The sequence below is a fragment of the Chironomus tepperi genome, unplaced genomic scaffold (genome assembly GCF_022539635.2).
Source record: "Chironomus tepperi strain 1889 unplaced genomic scaffold, CSIRO-AGI_Ctep_v1 contig_309, whole genome shotgun sequence".
NCBI lineage: Eukaryota > Metazoa > Arthropoda > Insecta > Diptera > Chironomidae > Chironomus > Chironomus tepperi.
In genome coordinates, this window is record NW_027226431.1 from 3,672,030 (window position 1) to 3,692,076 (window position 20,047).

A 20,047-nucleotide genomic window follows, 5' to 3' on the forward strand; every position below is an offset into this window, starting at 1 on the left:
GTTTTTGGTATGAATATAACGCTTTTTATTGTGAATGAGATGAATTAAGCGCAATTTTGTTCTGATTCAGCGGAATTTGTTTAAATTTAGAACGATTAACTTTTGATTCAGCTAACTATGCTTTGAGTTTAGCACAATTTACGCGATTTTTTTCTTAGTCAGCAAAATTTGATTAATTTCAGGACGTTTATTTTAAATTCAGCACGTTTTACCTTTGAATTCAGCACAATCTACTTTAATTCAAAGAAATTTACTTTAAATTTAACAAAACTTCTAATTCAGAGTAATATATTTCAAATTCAAGATAAATAATTTCAATTTCTGCGTACTTTGTTTATAATTCAGCATAATTTATTTTCTTCTATTCAGCGTACTATATTTCTGATTCAGCGAAATTCACTTCTGATTCACAGAACTTTATTGACGATTCAGTAAAATTAACATTAAATAAATAAATTTATCTTAAAATCAGCATAGCTTCTAATTCACTGAAATTTACATCAAATTCATCAAATCTGAATGCTAATTTAGCAAAATGTGATTTGAACTCAGCACAATTTGATTCTAATTAATCTCAATTTCCTTTTTATTTAGCAAATTTTGATAATTTAGTAAAATTTGCATTAAATTCAGCGCAATTTATTTTATAGTCCTCGATCTTTACTTCGAATTCACCTCCAATTCATCGAAATTCAGCTCAAATTTTACAAAATTCAGCTCAAATTCATCCTAATTCAGCAATTATTTGAATTCAATTAAGCACATTCAGCGACAATTTAGTTCAAAACTAGTACTTTTTAGTTCAAAACTATTCAGCGTGGTTCAAAATTCAGCACACTTAAATGAGTTGTTTCAATACTTTTTAAGATGTATGTAAACATCTCAAATCGTTAAACATCAAACAAAACAAAATCTTTAACCGTCTCTCAATAGAAGCTTTTTACAATTTCAATTTACAATAAAAATAAAAAATCTTTTGTACATCATTCAATATTTACAATACTGTTCAATTCATGCAACTGTTCTAGTCAAAATGAGCACAAGAAGTAAGTTGTATTTTACAAGAACAAAAAAAAAAACACAAAATCATGCAATAATGAAAAACTAAAGCATCTCTATGTAAACTACATATATATACAGTACAGTAAAGTCAAGTAAAAGTGAAGAATAAGAATAGATGAACATTTGCCAAGCAAGTTTTATGGACAAAAACAGTAGATTGAAAGAACGTTAAAATATAAATCAGCCAGAATGTAGTGGCAATAAATAGTAAGAACTGCAGTTAAAATAATTTCTTATTCATGCCAACTAGCTTTCATGCTACATTGATGGACGGAGGAGTATGAGGTGTGGAGGGGACATTATCAAATGAAGTAGACGGGACTTACCGACATAATTGGATTATCAAAGACTGAATTATTCCAGTCACAACGCATTAATTCATCATCATTTTTGTAAATAAGAGGACCTTGTTGACTAATAGTATTCATGTCATTGTGTGAGTACGTGGATGTCAAAGGATTACAATTATTATTATTATAATGTTTAGTCATATCTAGTCTATGCTTATTTGTATATAAAAGTTTTGAGCCAGTCTTTGATAATGACATAATTGCACTAGAACTTGTCGTTTTTGTCATTGGTGTATTATCATCATTGTTTGTTGTCGGTGATGTTGTAGCATTACCATTATTATTTTTATTATTATTAAAATTATTATTTAAAATATCTCTATGAACATCAGGTATATTTGGATGAGATTCTTTGAATGTTGTCTCATAAATTGATAAGTCAGAATGTACGGATGGCAATAATGAAGGCTTACCATGTACAAAATAATTATTTTTTGTTAAATTATTATTATTTTTCATCACACCGGCACGAGATGATGATATTGGATATCCAATATCTGATTTTGTTCCACCGCAATTTCTCTCAATACCATTACCACTTGTAAATGCATATGGAGATGTTAATGTGCCATTGATGCAACCAACACCATAGTTTATGTGATTATGATTTTCTGTATGACGATTTAAGCTTAATGAGTAATGATTGTTATTGTTATTGTGATTACTATTACTGAATTGTGCGTTGTTATTATTAAAGAAGCGATTTATAAAATGATTACTGCTATCGCAATGATTTGATTTAGCAACAAACTTTTTATTATGTACCGGTGCCGTTGATGTAGACATTGATGTTGATATCGGTGTTTTGTGTTGTGCTTGCCTCTCATTCTCATGATGTCGTGCACCTTTATTGTAAAATTTTGTGTGGAATGTATTGGTATTGCCCGATAGAACTGATGTTCCCGATGATTTGTTTGTATATTTGGCACTGTCCGATGACCTGTGGGAATGTAATATTATTATTAGGGGTTGTTCAGTTATGACGTCGATGATTCAAAGGGAAGTGAGTAGGGTTGCGGTTGTGTTGTGGTAAGTAATCTGTACGTCACGGCACACTAGTGCCACGTCACACTATTTTGTCATGTCATGTCTCACTATTGTGTCATACTAGTGTGTCGTATGATATCACACTATTATGTCATATGGTGCCACACTAATGTGTCGTATGATGTCACACTCACACTATTGTGTCATGGTGTATGTTTGTCATGGTCTCACACTATGGTGTCACACTAATGTGTCGTATGATGTCACACTAAAGTCTTATGTTGTCAGCCTAGTGTGTCGTTTGATGTCACACTAGTGTGTCGTATGATGTCTCACAAGTGTTTCGAATGATGTCAGCCGAGTGTGTCGTATGATGTCACACTAGTGTGTCGTATGACATCATTCATAAACGACCCCAAACAGAAAATCTGTAAGTCATATTTACTTAAGAAATGCATACCTTTCCGATGAATATGCATAATCTTGATCACCAAGACCGGAGTCTGTGTGCTCATGTGAAACTCTTATGCCTGCATAATCAATACGGTTGAGATTCGATGAAATTGCAAATTCTCCAATACTTAAGCTTGACATCATACGATTTAATCCATTATTTCGATCAAAGTCCTGAGATGAGCTATTTGTGCTACCAGATCGTATTGAACCATCCATCATATTCTTATCTGATGGTACTTGAGGCCTGTATAGGAAAAGTAGATTTATATTATTATTGACCAAATCAATTTTTTTTTCCATCATTATTATAAAGCATTATATCCATTACCCTCTTATTCTATCAACTCTATCCTTTCCATATGAATTTTTGTGCACTTTAAGTGAATTCGTGCTACTATTACGCTTACGATTTTGTGTATTTTGTGTTGTCTCAACGACTGTATAAGGAATCTCTTTTAATTGATCTTCCGTCATACCAGATGTATCAACAAGATCAAATTGTAAATGTCTCGTGAGTTCCGAAGACCAAATTTTATTTCTAGAATCTGTGGGAGATCTGTGAAATTGGATGAGTTAAAAAACATTGAAATTGCTTCGTGTAGGAAGAAGATAATGTAATGTAAATATAGACTGCGGTGTGTTTAATGTGGAATAATAGGAATTCCCATTAATTATGATGATAGCAATAATTTCCCATAATCAATTTCACACAAAAGCAAAAAACACACACAATAAACCAGAAAGAAACTTAAAACCAGCCTTACCTGTGTTTCCTATGTTTCTTGTTACGGCTATAAGTATCAGTGGAATTGTTTGACTTTGGTGCTGTATTGCTTTTAATTACAGATGCTTGTTGCACGGTTCCCATATTCGACTTCTCTGCCTGCTTTCTTTGCACTTCCAACCATTGTTTATTGGAGTCAACTAACTCCGGCTGATCTGTAGATTTATCATTGTAATTATAGTCTCTAGTGCTACTTCCACGTTCCGATCCCGATTCACGATTACGAGATCTATGACGTCGATGCTTACGATGAGATCTTCCCGAGCGACCTGAGCCACGAGACAATTCACTTTCATTATCAGACATTTTCTTACTACGTGAACGATGTCGTCTTCCGGTACGTGAATCATTTGATGACTGACTCTCAACTGAACTTGAACGTTGTCGATGTCCATTCGATTGAGAATTTCCGTTACGCGACGATGCTGAACGTACCGACTTTGGACTCGAATTTATGCCAAACAAACCGCGCTGTTGACTTTTTATCCATCCAGCACTTCGTGTACTACGTGGTGAATCTGGCGCTGAATGATGGCTGTACCTGCTATTCATTGTGTTACTATGATTATTGTTGTTGTTGTTATTATTATTATTATTGTTGTTTAGAGCTGCTGGTATGCTACATGTCGATCTATATACATTGTCAATTCTAAACGGAATTGGTGTGTACGTCGTCATGTTTATCGTGTAATGTGATGTGATGTAGATTGAATAAAAAGGGAAGAAAAAAAGAGAAAAAAAAAATGTTTTTATTTGTTTGAAAATTTCAAAACCACAAAATTTTCGTGTTGTCGTTGTTTCTCGAGTTGAAAGGATGAAATTGAATTGTATATTGAATAGAATTGTTTGAAGGAAGTGGAAGTAATAGGAAACGTCGGCGACAATGCGGAACGTAAGAGCATTTTGTGTTGGTTTTGATTTTGATGAATTTAAAGGGTTTTTGCCAGATTTTTGCATAAATTGGATATATTGTCATGTTAAGTATATAAAGAGTTGTCTGAAACTGATGTTATGAGCGATTTCGACTTTTAAAATTGTCAAAAAACGAATTTTTTATTTTAACGGATTTTTGATATTCAAATTTTATTCGTCAAGTTTAACGAAAATCGTAGCTTTTCACCCCTTTTATTTACATTCAGTTTCTAAGTTGTTATTCAATTAAATCTACTAATTAATGTGATTTCATCAAGTATTTCAATCTAAATCTAACTCAGTAACTTCCAGTAGAAAGCTAATTAAAATAATTACTCAACATAAACGTCTGTCTGCAAGAATCAAACTTAATACAGCTTCTCAAAACAGAAAATCCCCAAAAACATCAACAAAGGACATTATACAGACAGGCAAAATACCGATGAAATCCCACATCACATAAAAAATTCAGTTAATCCTTTCACAAAAAAAGGAACCAACAACAAAACTGCATCAACGAGCAGGAATGAGAACAATAAAAAAAGAGCTGGTTGAATAGAAGGGAAAATTCATAAGGAACTATAGGAACAAAAAAATAACTTTTACATACGTGTAAGCTGGTTGAGGTACGGAAATTGATTTAGTTTCAAACTTTCTTTTATTATCTGTCTCGAAACTTTGTTCATGATGAGTCGAGTCAAAATTTCTTCTTATTTGTCTTCTCGACGGCTTTCTCGTAAAGCATGGCGGAGCTCTATTAATATTTGAAGCATCCTTTGATGCTTTCTGTTCTGTTTTTCCACTGCAAAAAGTAATTTTTTTTTTTTTTTTGTGTTTAAATAAGTAAAACGAGACGAGAATAAAAATAAAAGAGATGAGTAAAGTAAAGTAAGTCCAAAATAAATATTTAATTTTTACCTGTAGCGGAAACGTGAACCTAATGAGAAAAATTCGCCAGTGGCATGTGCCGGTGAGACACGAACTAATCGGAAGAAGGCGTGATGCTCAACACAGCATTTCCATAAATGCTTACAAGCTACTTTTTTGGGCGTTTCGAATCCATACGTGTTCACTTCATTCTATGTTACATATAAAAATATACAAAATATTGAATAAATATGGAACAAGATGTGTAAAGCGACAGAAGAGAAGTGACAATAATGAAAATTAAAGTAAATGCAAGGTTTTTAAATTAAATGTTTGTCTACACCCTCCAAAAAGTATACAGCATAGAAAGAAGACAAAAAATTGTTCAGACAAATTAAGTGAAAGTGTGGATGTGCTCATCATTTGATTCAGTTCCACTCATTTTGTCTCGTCGCTAAAAGATAAAAACTTAAAGCTACTTACATTTTTGTCGCATACTCGTAACATGAAGTAGCGTCCTTTAAAGTAAACTTTTGCTATACGAGGCCAATAATAATGAGCTACTGTTGTCTTATTACGTAGCACAATTATGCCACTTGGTGTCAATCCCAAAAAGTATTCTACGCTATCTTCACCCTGCAATTAAAATCATATGAAAACTGTTAGTTTCAGTGTTGGATTAATAGATGACATTAGCAACTGACATGAATATGTAGCTATTACTGTCAGTTGTAATGGTTTTTGGAAATGCCAACAGTCAGTGCTGTCATTCACTGTTTTAAGATTGACTAGCTATGTTGGAGTAAAAGGCCATCAATAAATTGTCAACTATCTAGGAAGTTCTTGCAAAAAAATATTATGATTGGATGTTTACTAGCTACTGTGATTGACAATACCAACTGCTAGGATGATCAGCAACAGTTTTTGAAATGTCTTTAGTTAATTATTGGCAGACTGGTTTGAGTGACTAGAGCAGTGTTGTCTAAACTGTGAGTTGCAGCACACTGCCAGTGTGACTAGTCACACAGTGTCACTACAGTGTGACACACTGTTGTCGTCATAAATAATCGCATGACGTATATCACGCATCAAGATGTGTCATGCAGCAAATAAGTTTAGACAACACTGATACTAGACCCAAACACACTTAAGCGAATGTAGAACCAGATTTGGCAGGACTTCAAGGTGAAGGCGTCTCCACTGGAATTCGGACTCGATTGGAAATGCCTTTTTGAACTTTTATCCTCAAAGTCCTGCCAGCTCTTTGTAAAACAAGTCGAGAGAACTTGGTGATCTCGACCAAGACTAGTAAATCTCGACTTGAGTCAAGCATTTGCATCTGATTGACTTCTATCCAAGTTCCTCCCTAAACAATTCTCCAAAACTGTTGCTGATATGTGTCAGCATTTTATCACTGCCAATTATACTGACTTTTGTATTTATCCAACCCTGATGTTATAAGTATCGAAAAAATTGAGGACAACAACAGTAATAGAATTGACGTTATTTAATCGTGTCCAATGATTAAGTATAAATGGACACAATGAGAGAAGAGAGAGAAAAAAAGACATAAAAATTAAAAAAAGTTGACTTAACGGCCGGACTATAAAGCTTTAATTAGTATTTAACTTACGAAAAAAAAAAGATATACTAATATTGTCTATGAAATGTATTATTATGTACACATATATACTGACCAAGACTGGATGAAGGTCAACGCCGTACATATCAAGCCATTTGACTTTATCCAAGTAATTAAATTCCGCTTGTGCTTGTCCGACGCCTTTCAATTGTTTGTGAAGCTCGCTAATACGATATTCGAGCTCTTTTGTTTGATTTGACACAAGACGAAATTCTGATACGTATCCGTATGTATGCTTCGTTGGATCATAATCCCCGACTTCGGCTGAGAATGAATTGTAGAAAAAGAAGAGAGAATACAATATACTTGGAAGGAACATGATGTATGTTAATAGACTTACATTGAACAACATAAGCTCCTAATTGTGATGCCAAATCATATGGAACCGGCAGTCTTCCTTGCAATACATCTTGCTTCAATTGTAAATAGAATTGATATCTTGTAATCTCCTCAATAAGCTTACATGGATCGACAGCATAAAATTTAACAGAGAAATAAAGCTCATAAATATCTTTATTCTCTTTTAGTTGACGTGATAGGCGTGAATTTGCATCGAGCCAGTGCTAAACAGGAACAGAAGTAAGAGTAAAAATATATAGATATGAACTAATTGAGTTATTGGAGTCTCTCTTCACACCATACCGTTTGTCCTTCAAAATCTAAATATCTCAGGCCAAAGTAAGCAGTCTCGAGCAGATTGAGGCGATTGAAAACAACCTCGAGAAGTGATTGTCCCAATAATTCTTTCTGCAAAACAAGAAAATAAAAGGAGAGAGATAGAGATATAAAAAAAATGGAAGATTGATAACTTTAGTCTCTTCGTTCTGTACACAATTTATATTTATATTAAAATTGCTTTAAGGTGTAACTGAAATGCTGTTATTATTCAAAGATTTACAACGTCAAGCATTTTTCTCATATTTCAAACAATTGTTGATGTAAGTGTCGCAATAACATTCTTTCCATCTCACTCGACACCGAGGCTCAACTTTTGTGCGAGCACAAATAACTGAATGTCTTTTTTATTCCTTTTTTCTTTTGTTTGCTCGTAAAAAAAAGACAATAAGTGTGAGGTTTTTAAATGATGGAAATGCAATGAGGGAAGGTATTGAAGTTGGATTGAATCGGAGCGCATTTTAATTGGATTTGCTTAATAACTCTGGATGAGTGTTATGAAGAGGTTGAGTTTCACAAGGATTCTTCAGAGAGTTATAGTCAAAAAAGAACTTAAATTTCTTTAGTAAGGATTAGAATATGAATCTCTTACACAGGGGCATATTCAGAGAAGGGGGGAATTTTTAATGTCTTCCTCTTTTTGGACAAAACTCTTCAATTTGTTGAAATTGCTGTTAAAATTGTATACTTGAAAAAGAATCCCAAACAAAACGCCTCCTGATCTCATCCTCATTCCTCCTAGGGAGATGGAGAATGAGGTGTTTTCTGGCTACACCTCTCTTCTGGCCTGAATGCAGTAACACAAATCACGAATCCCATGAATATTAATACGTATAGGATTGACAGGTATATGTCTTGATAATTTTGAGAGGAAAGGGAACACTCCTTTTTGGGCAGAAGAATCCAGAGCAACACAATAGTATTTAAGGGACTGATGCGTCATAGTGTTAACACTAAAACGCAAAAATGCGTAGGATGCTTGATGGCATCATGACGACCATTATCATCTCATTTGGCATCAAAAAATTAAATTGCTGCTCGAAAATGCTAGTTAAGGAATTTTTATATATTCACCCTTCTGGATCCAATTAAGGGTTCTCAAAGTCGAGTCTAAGTCTTCGAGTCTTAGTCTTGGTCTCGGTCTCGAAAATTCGTCGAAACTGAACAAAGTGGACCAAAATCTGTTATAAATAGTGAATGGCAAGTTAATTTCCAATTGATGATTAGCTCTAACGTATTTTTGTCCTCTCAGATGAGACTTCGGAAATCTTAAATCCGAAACTGACTTAAAACTTTTCTTACTTAATCATTCAAGCCTGGTTTCATAACTGAATCATCATTAATATTGGTCAATTATTAATAAAATATTAAGTAAGAAAGTGAAATTTCATCTTATACGGTCATTAAGAACCCTTAAATCTTCTCAAGGATCATCAATTACTCCTCAACTCTGTGATTGATTTCGAAACCTCTTTAATCAACTCAATAACAATTTTAACACGCAATATCTCTAAACACTTTAATTCGAAAGAAATTAACTGTTATTTATGCACTCAGCCTGATTCAACCTCAGTGAGTTTTTTGTTCGAAAACAAGCTAAAAGGAGGAAAAAGAGATTGAAATAAAAGTTCACATAACAATAAAGAGCATGAGCAAGCGACACATTTTACTCAAGTACACCCATATTAAAATTAACAGTTCAAAGAACAGCAAAGCATCGACATCGATGTGTGTGGCGTAAAAAATAAATAAATATTCAAAACGTCATTTCTTATTATATTTAAATGAAAATATATAAAGGCATAAAAAAATATAATTATTTTATGTATATGGCAGTGGTGGGCAACCTGTGTGCCGCGGCATATTGTTGTGCCCCCAAACATGAGCGTGCTTTTGTATGGCAAGTGTTCGGTTTTGATCGATGCTTACTAGCAGAAATGCAAAAAAAGCATCTATAACAGGCAAAAACCGCACAATTTCTTGATAGTTTGTATGGTTTTTCTTACAAAACCTTTCAAATGATCAAGAATTTGTGCGGTTTTTGTCTGTTTTCTTACAAAACCGTATAAATTATCAAGTATTTGTACGGTTTTGTCTAGTTGAAATTTTTTATAATTTTTTATTCAACAACACCAAAAACAAAATCGTATACAATTATCAGGAATTTGTATGGTTTTGTCTGTTTTCTTATAAAACCATATAAATTATCAAGAAATTGCAGTGGTATGGTTTTTGTCTGTCATAGGCCTGGATTGCAACTCAGCTTACAAGGCAAACCGAAGTGTGCCGAAACTATTAAAAGGTTGCTCACCACTGCCGTATGCAAAAGACGAAGGCGTAGGACTCACCTGAATCTCATGTATGAAATCGGTTTCATCAAGGAGTATAATTCGCACAGAAATTGTCTTCGACGATCGACAAAAGCAATACATTGCTTTAGCGTTTTAACGGCGCTTTCTTACTACTATGATGTTGACTTTAATTGCTGAGGCGTCTGCTGTGAAAGAAAAAAAGAGGAAGAATAAGAACATTAAAATGGAATAAGGAAAAAAATTATGAATTATCATAATAGAATATGAAGTATAAAATTTCTAAATGCTCACGAGACGGGAAGAAAACATGATAAAAAGTAGAATAAGAACTAAATACCGATTCTATCTTTTCTATTACAAATAGAATATCCATTCAGACGCTTTTGAAAGCGACGATTAATAAGAAAATGAAAAGAACATCTTTAAGACGGTTCTAGTGCTCTTATTCTCAAACATATAAAATCTGAGACAGTTCGTTCATTTATTTGCTATTGTTTGTATCAATTGAATGAATCTTAATGCTAATCATAGCTTAAGGCTACAAAATGAGGGATATAATTTTAATGAGTTTCTGTACTGTTTGTGTTTACTGATAAAATTCTTTAGCAATGTTTGCTTTGGTACTTGGGAAATGTGAATGCTAATTTTGCAAATTCATAAATTTTATATTTTACTTCTTCTGAGAATTTATTTTTGTGTGTGGATTGAAAGATTTGCAGAAAAATTTTATTTGTTTATTTTTTGAGAAGCTGTTGGCGTTTTTGAGGATTTTTCTCCAACTGGTACTGAGTTTCAAATACTTTTGCTGAGGTTGTTCATAAATAACGTCTTGAACAGTGTTGCGGAGACTTTTTTGCGTCATGAAACACCTTGGTGGAAAGCTTCGACTAAAATGCAGACAGCATTCAGTTCATGGCAGTTCCGCAAAAAAGGATCATTTAAAAATGTGGCTACATAACCATACTAATTATCGATTGTACGGTGCGAATCCTAATGTTTAGTGAATAATGAGTCTCTGCTAGGAATTGAACTTATGTCCTCACAAAAGAATGGTTTTTAGATTCCCAATCTGTTGCTTAGCCACTTGACCACGATGGCCTAACTCGCGTATTGACAATTTCGCCTACAAATGGCTCGATTCTTAAGATTCTAAGCTCCTCCGATACAACAACGTTCACTCTAGTCGGTCAAATCAAATTTAGAATCAAACCCAAAAATTTGGAGGAAATGAAGAATTTTCAAAAATTCTAGCAAATTGAAGAATTCGGAGGATATTGGTTCTGACTGGGTTCTGACCCAAAAAACCCCTCCTTGTTATGTTCCAGAACTTCACTTTAAGATATAAACCCCCTTCCCCTCACCCCCAATATTTCAATTACATTACTTCTGCATTATCCTTTAAATAACTTAAGGTTACATTTATAAGATTGAAGTAACTGAATATTTTGATTAAAATCATGATATTAATGTCATGATATTTGTAGCCAATAACAGCAGCATTATAATAGAATTGAAAAATCTGATAAAAAACTCAAGACCAAGAAATGCTTTTCGATTTGCTATACTTTACTTTTGGGAATTGAGTATTTAGTTTCAATCATTCGCCTTGGAATTTGTTGTCTTCTTACTAGCTGTATCATGGGAAATGTCATCGATAAGAATCAGCACGCTTTAAAATCTTAAAGTGTTTCTTAAAGTTATTTTTGTGTAACTTTATGCTTGAACCGGAATAAATTAAGAAATTTCCGGAAATGTTTGAAATATGGCAGGATATTAAATTCTTTTATATCAAATTTTTAATGATTTTGAGGATCTCGTTGCTGAGAAACATGAGTCAATAATTCTGAGTAAATTATTTTTTTTCGGAATGAGTCAATCCATTGAAATTTAAATTTTATAAAAATCGAATCCAAAATCCGATACATGTCAAATTATTTGAATTTGCTGTCTTATTTTGTCGTATTTGTGTCTCACTTCTGGCACGATTTAAGATTAATTTTATTTTCAACCTATTCGTTAGTTCAATGCCTTTTGATCTTATATTTTGCAATTTTAGTTGAGTCTAGTAGAATTTCATGCAAAATCTGATTCGGTTTTAGTCGCGCACCATGCCAGAGCCACGCAGGCTGGTTGCCTTTTAAATGTCATAGTTGGCCGGTGGCTGGATCAAATTTTTGACCAATTGTCCGAAGTTTGGTCTATTCAGGTCTATTCATGTCAGGTTTGGTCTGGTCATTTCTAGAGATGTCAATACAAATACCCAAATATTCTGGATAAACCCATGACTCATGTCTGATCTTCTCTAGTCTTGTCTTTGGTTTGGTCTAGTCTTTATGTCTGGTCTGGTCATGTATGCTTTGCTCAAGTCTCAAGTCAGTGTCTGACGCAATCAGCTTTACACCACACATTTAATTTTCAGATTTCCAAATTAAACCCCAAAAAGTTACAAAACTTTTCATTTCTCAAAAATCAACCATAAAATTTCCAAATCTTCATTCCTAAAGTCCTTGCTTAGTTCAATTGTCTCGATTATCTAGCATCAACCATCAAATTTTATCCCTCAAATAAATCAAAATCTATTCAAAATGCTCGACTTTTCATTATATTCACTCCACTTTTTGACCCCCAATCATACATTGGATTCAACAAGTCTGACGGTCAAGTGTGACCACACTTCAAATAGCTCATTTTATTGCTTCTGTTTTCTTTATTTACCTATAGAAAAATGCTGTCGGTTAATGCTTTCATTTCAAAATGTTTTGATTTTCTAAGAGCATTTTTCAAGGCTTTTATTTATGAATGAAAATTTACGAAATTAATTAAAAAAGACTCACAATAGGCAATAACACTTAAACTGAATTTCAAAATTAATTGCACTTCACATAACAGCATCTTATGCATACACGAGCATGAAAATGTTCCCACAAATCTCTAATTAACAAATTAATTAATCATTCTAAGACTCAAATTTTCTATATCGAAATGAATGATTCAATAAATCCGTTATGACTTTAAGTCCTTTAAGACTTTATTAATCTAACATAATAAATCAAAATGAGATACAAGCCAACCTTTGCATGTCTTACTATTGCCTTCTCATTTTCTACTCAATAATATAATATTATTTAGCGCAGTTTTGAAAGAAAAGTGATGCTTTCTGATATCCTTTTGATCGGCTGGCCCTAACAGGAATTTACATTCCTTTATGATACAGAAGGATCACTACGGTACCTTGCTTTGTCAGTAAGGATGGGTTGATGGCTGGATGAGACACGAGATATCAACAACCAGACATCGTTATAGGCTTGGATTTGAAGTACTATTGAAGTACTTTGAGTACTCTGATCTATTGAGTTACTGGCTTATCGCTTAGTCTAGTAGCTTAAAACTATCTCTAAATGCTTTAATTAATGATTTTTCTCTGAATTTTTCAATTTCGGTGATTCCACCATGAATTTTTCCACAAAAAATGATATTTCTCTTCATTTACTCACTTTTTCACTACTTTTAATTTTATATCATGTATTTAATTACTATCGTTATATGTCATCTAGTATTTCACTTTAATTATGGAAATATTTCCATTTTTATGGCTTTTTTTTTGGAATTTGTTGTTTTTGACATCATTCAAAACCCAAATTTAGACTATTTAAACACTTTTAAAGCTTCTTTGGTTCTAATCGTTGGTTCCTTATCTAATCATCTTAGCTTATTAGGGCTCAAAACCAAGCTAAGCTAATTATTAAAAATTCTCATTGTCGAAAAAAAGTATAAGTAACGAAATTCCCAATCCGCGTCTCAAAATTAAATAATTAACAGCAAATGCTTTGGTTAATGCTGTTTATGATATTAAGTGAGTAAATAAAGATGTTTTCTGGTATTCTCAAAATTAAATGTCAGTTTGATGATTGAATTTAGAACACGGATTATTGAAGTAAAAATTTTCAAAATTCAACCAATCGGTGGAACCACCGATTTATTTTCAAAATCTTCCATAGTTTACCCTCGTCAAAAGTTTGAACTTTATTTGACCGTTAATTTTCAAATAAAATTGAGCGTTAATTTTCCTAAAAAAAAATTTGATCCGTTTTATCATATTTTTGGATCATTGTCAAAAAAATATTTTAGATTTGAATTTTTTAAAGCCGTTAGTAGTTGGATAATTGGGGAAGCCAAAGCGACTCCAAAGTTTTGAATGTCAAGTGCACACATTCTCGTGGTATTCCCTGTTATCACTAAAAACTAGGATCAAATGATATTTCTTTAAAATCAAGACCTAAAAAAGCCTACCCAAGTTCTCTTAAGAGTGGCCGTCCAATCAGGATAGGAGTCGTAAGCTATACAACCATACCTATCATCTCCGAACCCAACATATACAAAGAAAGCAACAGAATGCAATAGTTTGAATGAAAATATTGATCACTGTACAAAAATGCGCTTAAGCCCGTCAATCAATGACACGAGAATTTTCAATACATTTTAATAAAATAAATTAAAAATAAAACTCATTCTGACGTTGCTTAAGCATTAGAATGAAATGAACGCCTTCATTGATACTTTATAAAATATATTATATTATTTCATAGTTTGAATCGTACAAGAAGTTAATCAAGTCAATTGTATATTCATCAATTGTGACAAAGTCAATTTCAATGGAATATATTATTATAATTTATTAAAAATATGAAAAACTCTTTGTAACATTGTTAAGTACGGGGTTAATGTCCTCATATATCTGAATAAGAATATTAACACACCTCTTTTTGTGGTTCTTATTCTTAAACTTCTTATCTTTCCATCTCTCTTTCTACTTCTTATGAATGTAATTATTCATCAACAGGTTCACGTTCCTTTTTCCTTTATTTATTATTATTATTAATATTGATTATTGTTATTGTAATTCATCAGAATTTATTTTTTTTTTTACTACATGTGCGATTACAACACAATCGACATTCAATTTAGCATTGATGACATGGGAGGTATGCAATAATTCCTATGTACAGGCTAAAAAGGAGGATTACGTGATGAATTAATCGCAAATTGATTTCAGTTAAATTTATGCAACACGACAATGGTTGAGAATTGGAAATACTTTTTTGTTTGATGTCTAATTGCAAATTTAAATTTATTCAGCATGTGTTTTTGGGTGGATGCGTTTGACATGCACAAAAAGATGGGTGCCTTGAGGTGAATTTTTATTGCATTTTTCCAGGTGTGAAGCTTGTTCTATGGAAAAAGTTTTTAAATTTATTCAATTCGTAATGGGTTGGATGATTGCTGAGTTGCATTAGAATGGAAAATTGATAATTCAAGATAGATAGTTCTGGCTTCTAAGATGTTATTGGTTCTTTTACAGTGCTGGATAACCATTTTTGTGCCAGAATTACGAAAAAGAAACCTTTGACAGGCAAAACCGTACAAATTCGTGATAATTTGTAAGATTTTTTATTACAAAACCCTACAAATTATCAAAAATTTGTAGGGTGCCTGTTTGCCAAATCTGTTTTGTATCATAAGACACCTTGCTGATAAGCCACGATCCAAACCTCACATGGTAGTCACTGAGGTGACACACTAGTGAGCCGCGATACACAGGCTGCTCACCACTGTTCCATAACATAACCTCAAATTTTTTTTTTTTTAGGTTTTTCAACCCAATAAACCAATGGTAGGCAACCTACATGGAAGGGTACACTAATGCGCCGTTAAATTATTTTGGAAATGTCAAGAACCATGTGCCGTGTGCGGTTTCAGATGAGGATTACAACTAAAATATGCCGCGGCACGTAGATTACCTACCACAGCTTTAAACCCTTTAGAATCTCCCCTGGTAACGCTTACTAGGCAAAAAAGTATCCTAACCTCAAAAAAATACTTGACTCAAAAACCTAACCTCAAAAAAAAATCAGACCAAAAATCCTAACCTCAAAAACAAAATTCTGACAAAATTTACTCATAAGGGAATTAATAATTTAGTCCTCAACGGATTAAAATTGAATATGTAAAGACCGGAAAGGTGCACATGCACATAAGAAGATTTACACGAAAAGAATTGAGACTTAATGCGTTGATAAGTTCCCCCATGGCTCCACCATTCTCAATATGCAATATGTATATCACAGCAGATAGCATGATTTACATGTACTAATTAAGATTTATATGCTTTCATGCCGGGACAAATGTTGATGAAATTAATTTCCAATAAATATTTTTATATCCAAAATTCCCTTCAATATTGACTTTATAATTTTCTGTTAATCTGCTTTTAGAGATGCCTAATTTATTAATCACTTAAGCTCGCTGCTAGAGATGATCGTGAGATATGGAATATGTCGTCTGCTTTCGTCAAGATTTTTTTTTTTATTAGCCGTTATTATTAATGACACAGATGTGAGATGATTGAGTTTTGTACATTATTTCGGTATTTTAATGATGTTGGATGGCGCGTTATGAAAAATTATCAGCTGGAATATGTCAATAAGGTCGTAAAAGAGAAATTTTTTTAAAAGGTCTCATGCAAAGTTAAATTTTTTATCACATTTTAATGTCTAAAAATGGGACTTATGGTATGGAGGTTAGATGTAACGAGGAGGATTGTGGGTGGAATGGTAATAATATAGCGCGGCTACGTGCCAGGTAATGAATAAGAGAATTTCTATCGATTTCTATTCTATTATTGTCGATACTATTGCATAGATTTCTACCATTGGCCAATTGGTCAGTGTATCATAGATTAGTGTTGTCCAAACTTTGTGCCGCGACACACTAGCCGTCGAAATTTTTTGGAAATGCCAAGTACGACATGCTGTATACCATTTCGGTCTTGAATTACCTTGATGATTGTGTCATGGGGTAAAGTTTGTATAACACTGCTGTATACCCCTTAAGTCATTTAGCTAAGCATTTTAAGATCTCTCCACTAGATACACCAAGGGGAGTATATGTATACAAAGGCATCGAATTAGCAGCATCAGCCGAGGTGCAGATTCAGCCTGCGACGTTAACGGTCCAGGTTTGATCCTAAGGAAGTCTTCGCTGTTTCCCAGAAAGATCATCAGACTAGTGTTACACTGGTCCCCCAAGATTCGTTTAATTCTGGCCTCAGGTCGAAGTCAAGTCGCTCAGAAACCATATTTTTGACAATTTCTACGCAGTATACTTTATGGGTTTCTAGATACACAAATTGTTTGGTAAAGTGCAATTATCCTGAATCATCCAATTATGCAGATTTGACCCTCTAGCTACGCTAATTCTCAAGCTCCAGAATGCTTTCTAATCAATTACTTCCCAACTAAGTATCACAAATTCAAACGTTTTCCTCCCAGTACCACATTATTCTATCATTCTATTAATATCAAATAAAAAGCAGATAAATTCATAATCGATAAATTAAATTATAGAAAATAAAGAGTATAAAGTAGAATGTTGTTATTTATCTCCAACAACATATCATAAGTATGATGTATAATATAGATTTTAAAATTTACAACACTGTATTTTCCATAACTTGATTAACTTATAGCGGTAGATAGATGCATATATTAAGATGCAGATAGACATATGTGTGTTATAAAGAATATATATATTGTTTCTATTATCTAAGTATGCATGCTTCATTTAACTTCTTCACAATCTTCACTTCCTCCATGGCTATCGTTAAAAAAAAAAGTTTATTATAAATTAGATCATCAATATCTGTACAATCATACAGTTATGTTTTCCCATAAAAAATCTGTTTGATGCTTATAAATATTATTCGATATCATTAGCATAATTTGCGACAGGAAACAAAGATCTCATTCTGGAATTTACATAATCAGAATAAATTTCCATTACTACTGTTAAACGGATCGCACATTTGGAAAGATTTATGCTTTTTGTGTGTTTTTTAAGAATTTTTCTAATAGGAAAAGGAGCTAGTGCCCGCAGTTTGTCTGTCTGTCTGTAGGCCTATCTCCTCCTCAGGTCAAAGCTATTTTTATTTGATTTTCGAAATATAATCTGGTTAGAGGTGGTATTTGATTTTGTACAGGGAAAATGCGCTTCCGTCGGTCACGAGTGACCACGTCGATACCAGTTTGATTTGGTCTTCGGCTTAAAATCTGTGTACTATGTCTGACTAGATGTAACTTTTGATTCTGTAGAGGAATAATGCGCTTCCGTGGGTCACGAGTGACCACGTCCATACTAGATTTTTGCTCATCTGATTTCGTTTCTTATTCTTATTCTGTTTTTCGCCTTTTTTTGTTCTTCTTTAGTGACCGATATTTTATACTACGGAAAAAATCATTATTGATCTTCTTCTTTTTATTATACATGTTAAATTTTTATGTCTGTTTTGCATTTAACATCTCTTTTTTCCATTCTTTCATCTCCCCTTTTCCCAGTTTTGTTCTTTGCTGATTCCGAACAAAAAAAAAAAAAACTAATGTAAAAGTCGCCAATACTAATTTTTTATCAGATGAATGTAGCGCAGTTTGTGAATAGTGATTAATTGACATTTTTAAGTTTTGACTTTTTATGATGTTAAGTACATTTTTATGGCTTAAAATGTGAATGGACTGTTTCTTTTTACAAATCACCGACTTAGCTTTATGAATGTTAATTTCTCATTGGAATCATCTCATAAATCTTTAACTAATTTAATTAGCGTAGATTGATAGTGACCGTTATTTTAAGATATTTAAATTTTTCCCGCCAAATTTTCACGCTTGTTTGTAAACAAATTTATGAGTTGAAATAGATAAATTATTCTTTTGAATGCTTTTTAGATTGAATTGCTGTAAAATTTTGATTTAACTCTGCTTGCTCATAAATATTTTACTATTTATAGTCGTACAAATTGAGATTTGATGAAGAATTGAGTAGAAATTCACAATTAAAATCGTGAAGTGAAGAATTTTTCGCATTAATAATTAATGAAGATTTTCGATAATTGGGCTTTATATCTTGATCATAGTAAGCTGTATCAACCCAAACATGTTATTCTATGGCCAAAACGACCATCCAGACGACAATATTCTCAAAAAGAAAAATCGTGTTAAATAATTTTTATTAGCAATTCCGACTGAACGTATGTATATAGCACATATCGTGTGTATATACATAAATATCTGTTTTTCAAATCGGTATATTGGTCACGAAGGAATAAATAGTAAGCACAGCAAATCTGTCGTTCATTCAATTTTTTAAGCCTTTCTTAACTCTTTTCTCAGTCTCTTTTCATTCTGTCTTTCCCGAGAAGAAATTTATTCATTTCTATCCAAGCTTGTTCACATGTTCTTTTTTGATGACGGTTTTATATGATAGAGATGGAAAGACATTATTCAATATTGCGTTCATTATTTAATAAAGAAAAAAAAAAAGAATTTAAAGCCTATAACAGCAAATGACCACGATGAAATGAGAGATGTGAGTCAGAGAAGAGACAGAAGGCAAGTCAGGGTACATAAAAAATGTAACACAAAGAATTATATGAGTTGAATGAACTTCAAATAGCAAAATGCTCTAGGCTCTCTCGTCGACTTCACTTTTCTTTATGCTGTACGTTCATTTCATTTACAGTTCTCATCATAATTCCTTCATCTTTATTGTATCGATGTTGATTTATTTTTGAATGAGCTTAAACAATATAATATGATATGAATGGAATTATAGGGATCGATAAATATCCTATACATCGAGAATCATTGTCTTAAAGCAATTTTATATCACTCATATCCCATTCAAACTCAAATTCTAAACAAAAATTTACATCATAAAAACCGCAAATCAGTAATTTTCTCATCTCATTGTATTTAAATCCAATGTGTGCAGATAATAAACATTAATAATAAGTTATACATATCAAATCAAACATTTTTTACTGTCTGCCTTTTACTAAGCACAATTATAGCAAGAAGAAGAGCGAAAATAAGATGTTTGAGCGGCATAGGTACAAGAATTTACAAAGAAAATTATTCAATTCTTCGTCTACTGTCTTCTACGTCTATATTTG

The 20,047-nt window shown here is 32.7% G+C and overlaps 1 protein-coding gene across 3 annotated transcripts in view; it reads right to left on the reverse strand.

The window, feature by feature from the left end:
* The window catches only part of LOC139092848 (band 4.1-like protein 4), a 48,182-nt gene that overhangs the window by 12,809 nt on the left and 15,326 nt on the right, over positions 1 to 20,047 (reverse strand). Inside the window, exons 2-12 of one of the 3 annotated variants that reach the window (XM_070643396.1) lie at positions 10,084 to 10,229; positions 7,703 to 7,807; positions 7,401 to 7,623; positions 7,116 to 7,324; positions 5,902 to 6,054; positions 5,470 to 5,630; positions 5,162 to 5,353; positions 3,620 to 4,288; positions 3,184 to 3,411; positions 2,860 to 3,099; positions 1,389 to 2,352 (exon numbers count right to left, since the gene is read on the reverse strand). In XM_070643396.1, the coding sequence (XP_070499497.1) occupies positions 1,389 to 2,352; positions 2,860 to 3,099; positions 3,184 to 3,411; positions 3,620 to 4,288; positions 5,162 to 5,353; positions 5,470 to 5,630; positions 5,902 to 6,054; positions 7,116 to 7,324; positions 7,401 to 7,623; positions 7,703 to 7,807; positions 10,084 to 10,167 (3,228 nt within the window). In that variant the 5' untranslated portion in view covers positions 10,168 to 10,229. Of the gene's footprint in view, positions 1 to 1,388; positions 2,353 to 2,859; positions 3,100 to 3,183; positions 3,412 to 3,619; positions 4,289 to 5,161; positions 5,354 to 5,469; positions 5,631 to 5,901; positions 6,055 to 7,115; positions 7,325 to 7,400; positions 7,624 to 7,702; positions 7,808 to 10,083; positions 10,233 to 20,047 lie in introns of all 3 variants that reach the window. The other 2 variants (XM_070643395.1, XM_070643397.1) reach the window with 2 other exon arrangements.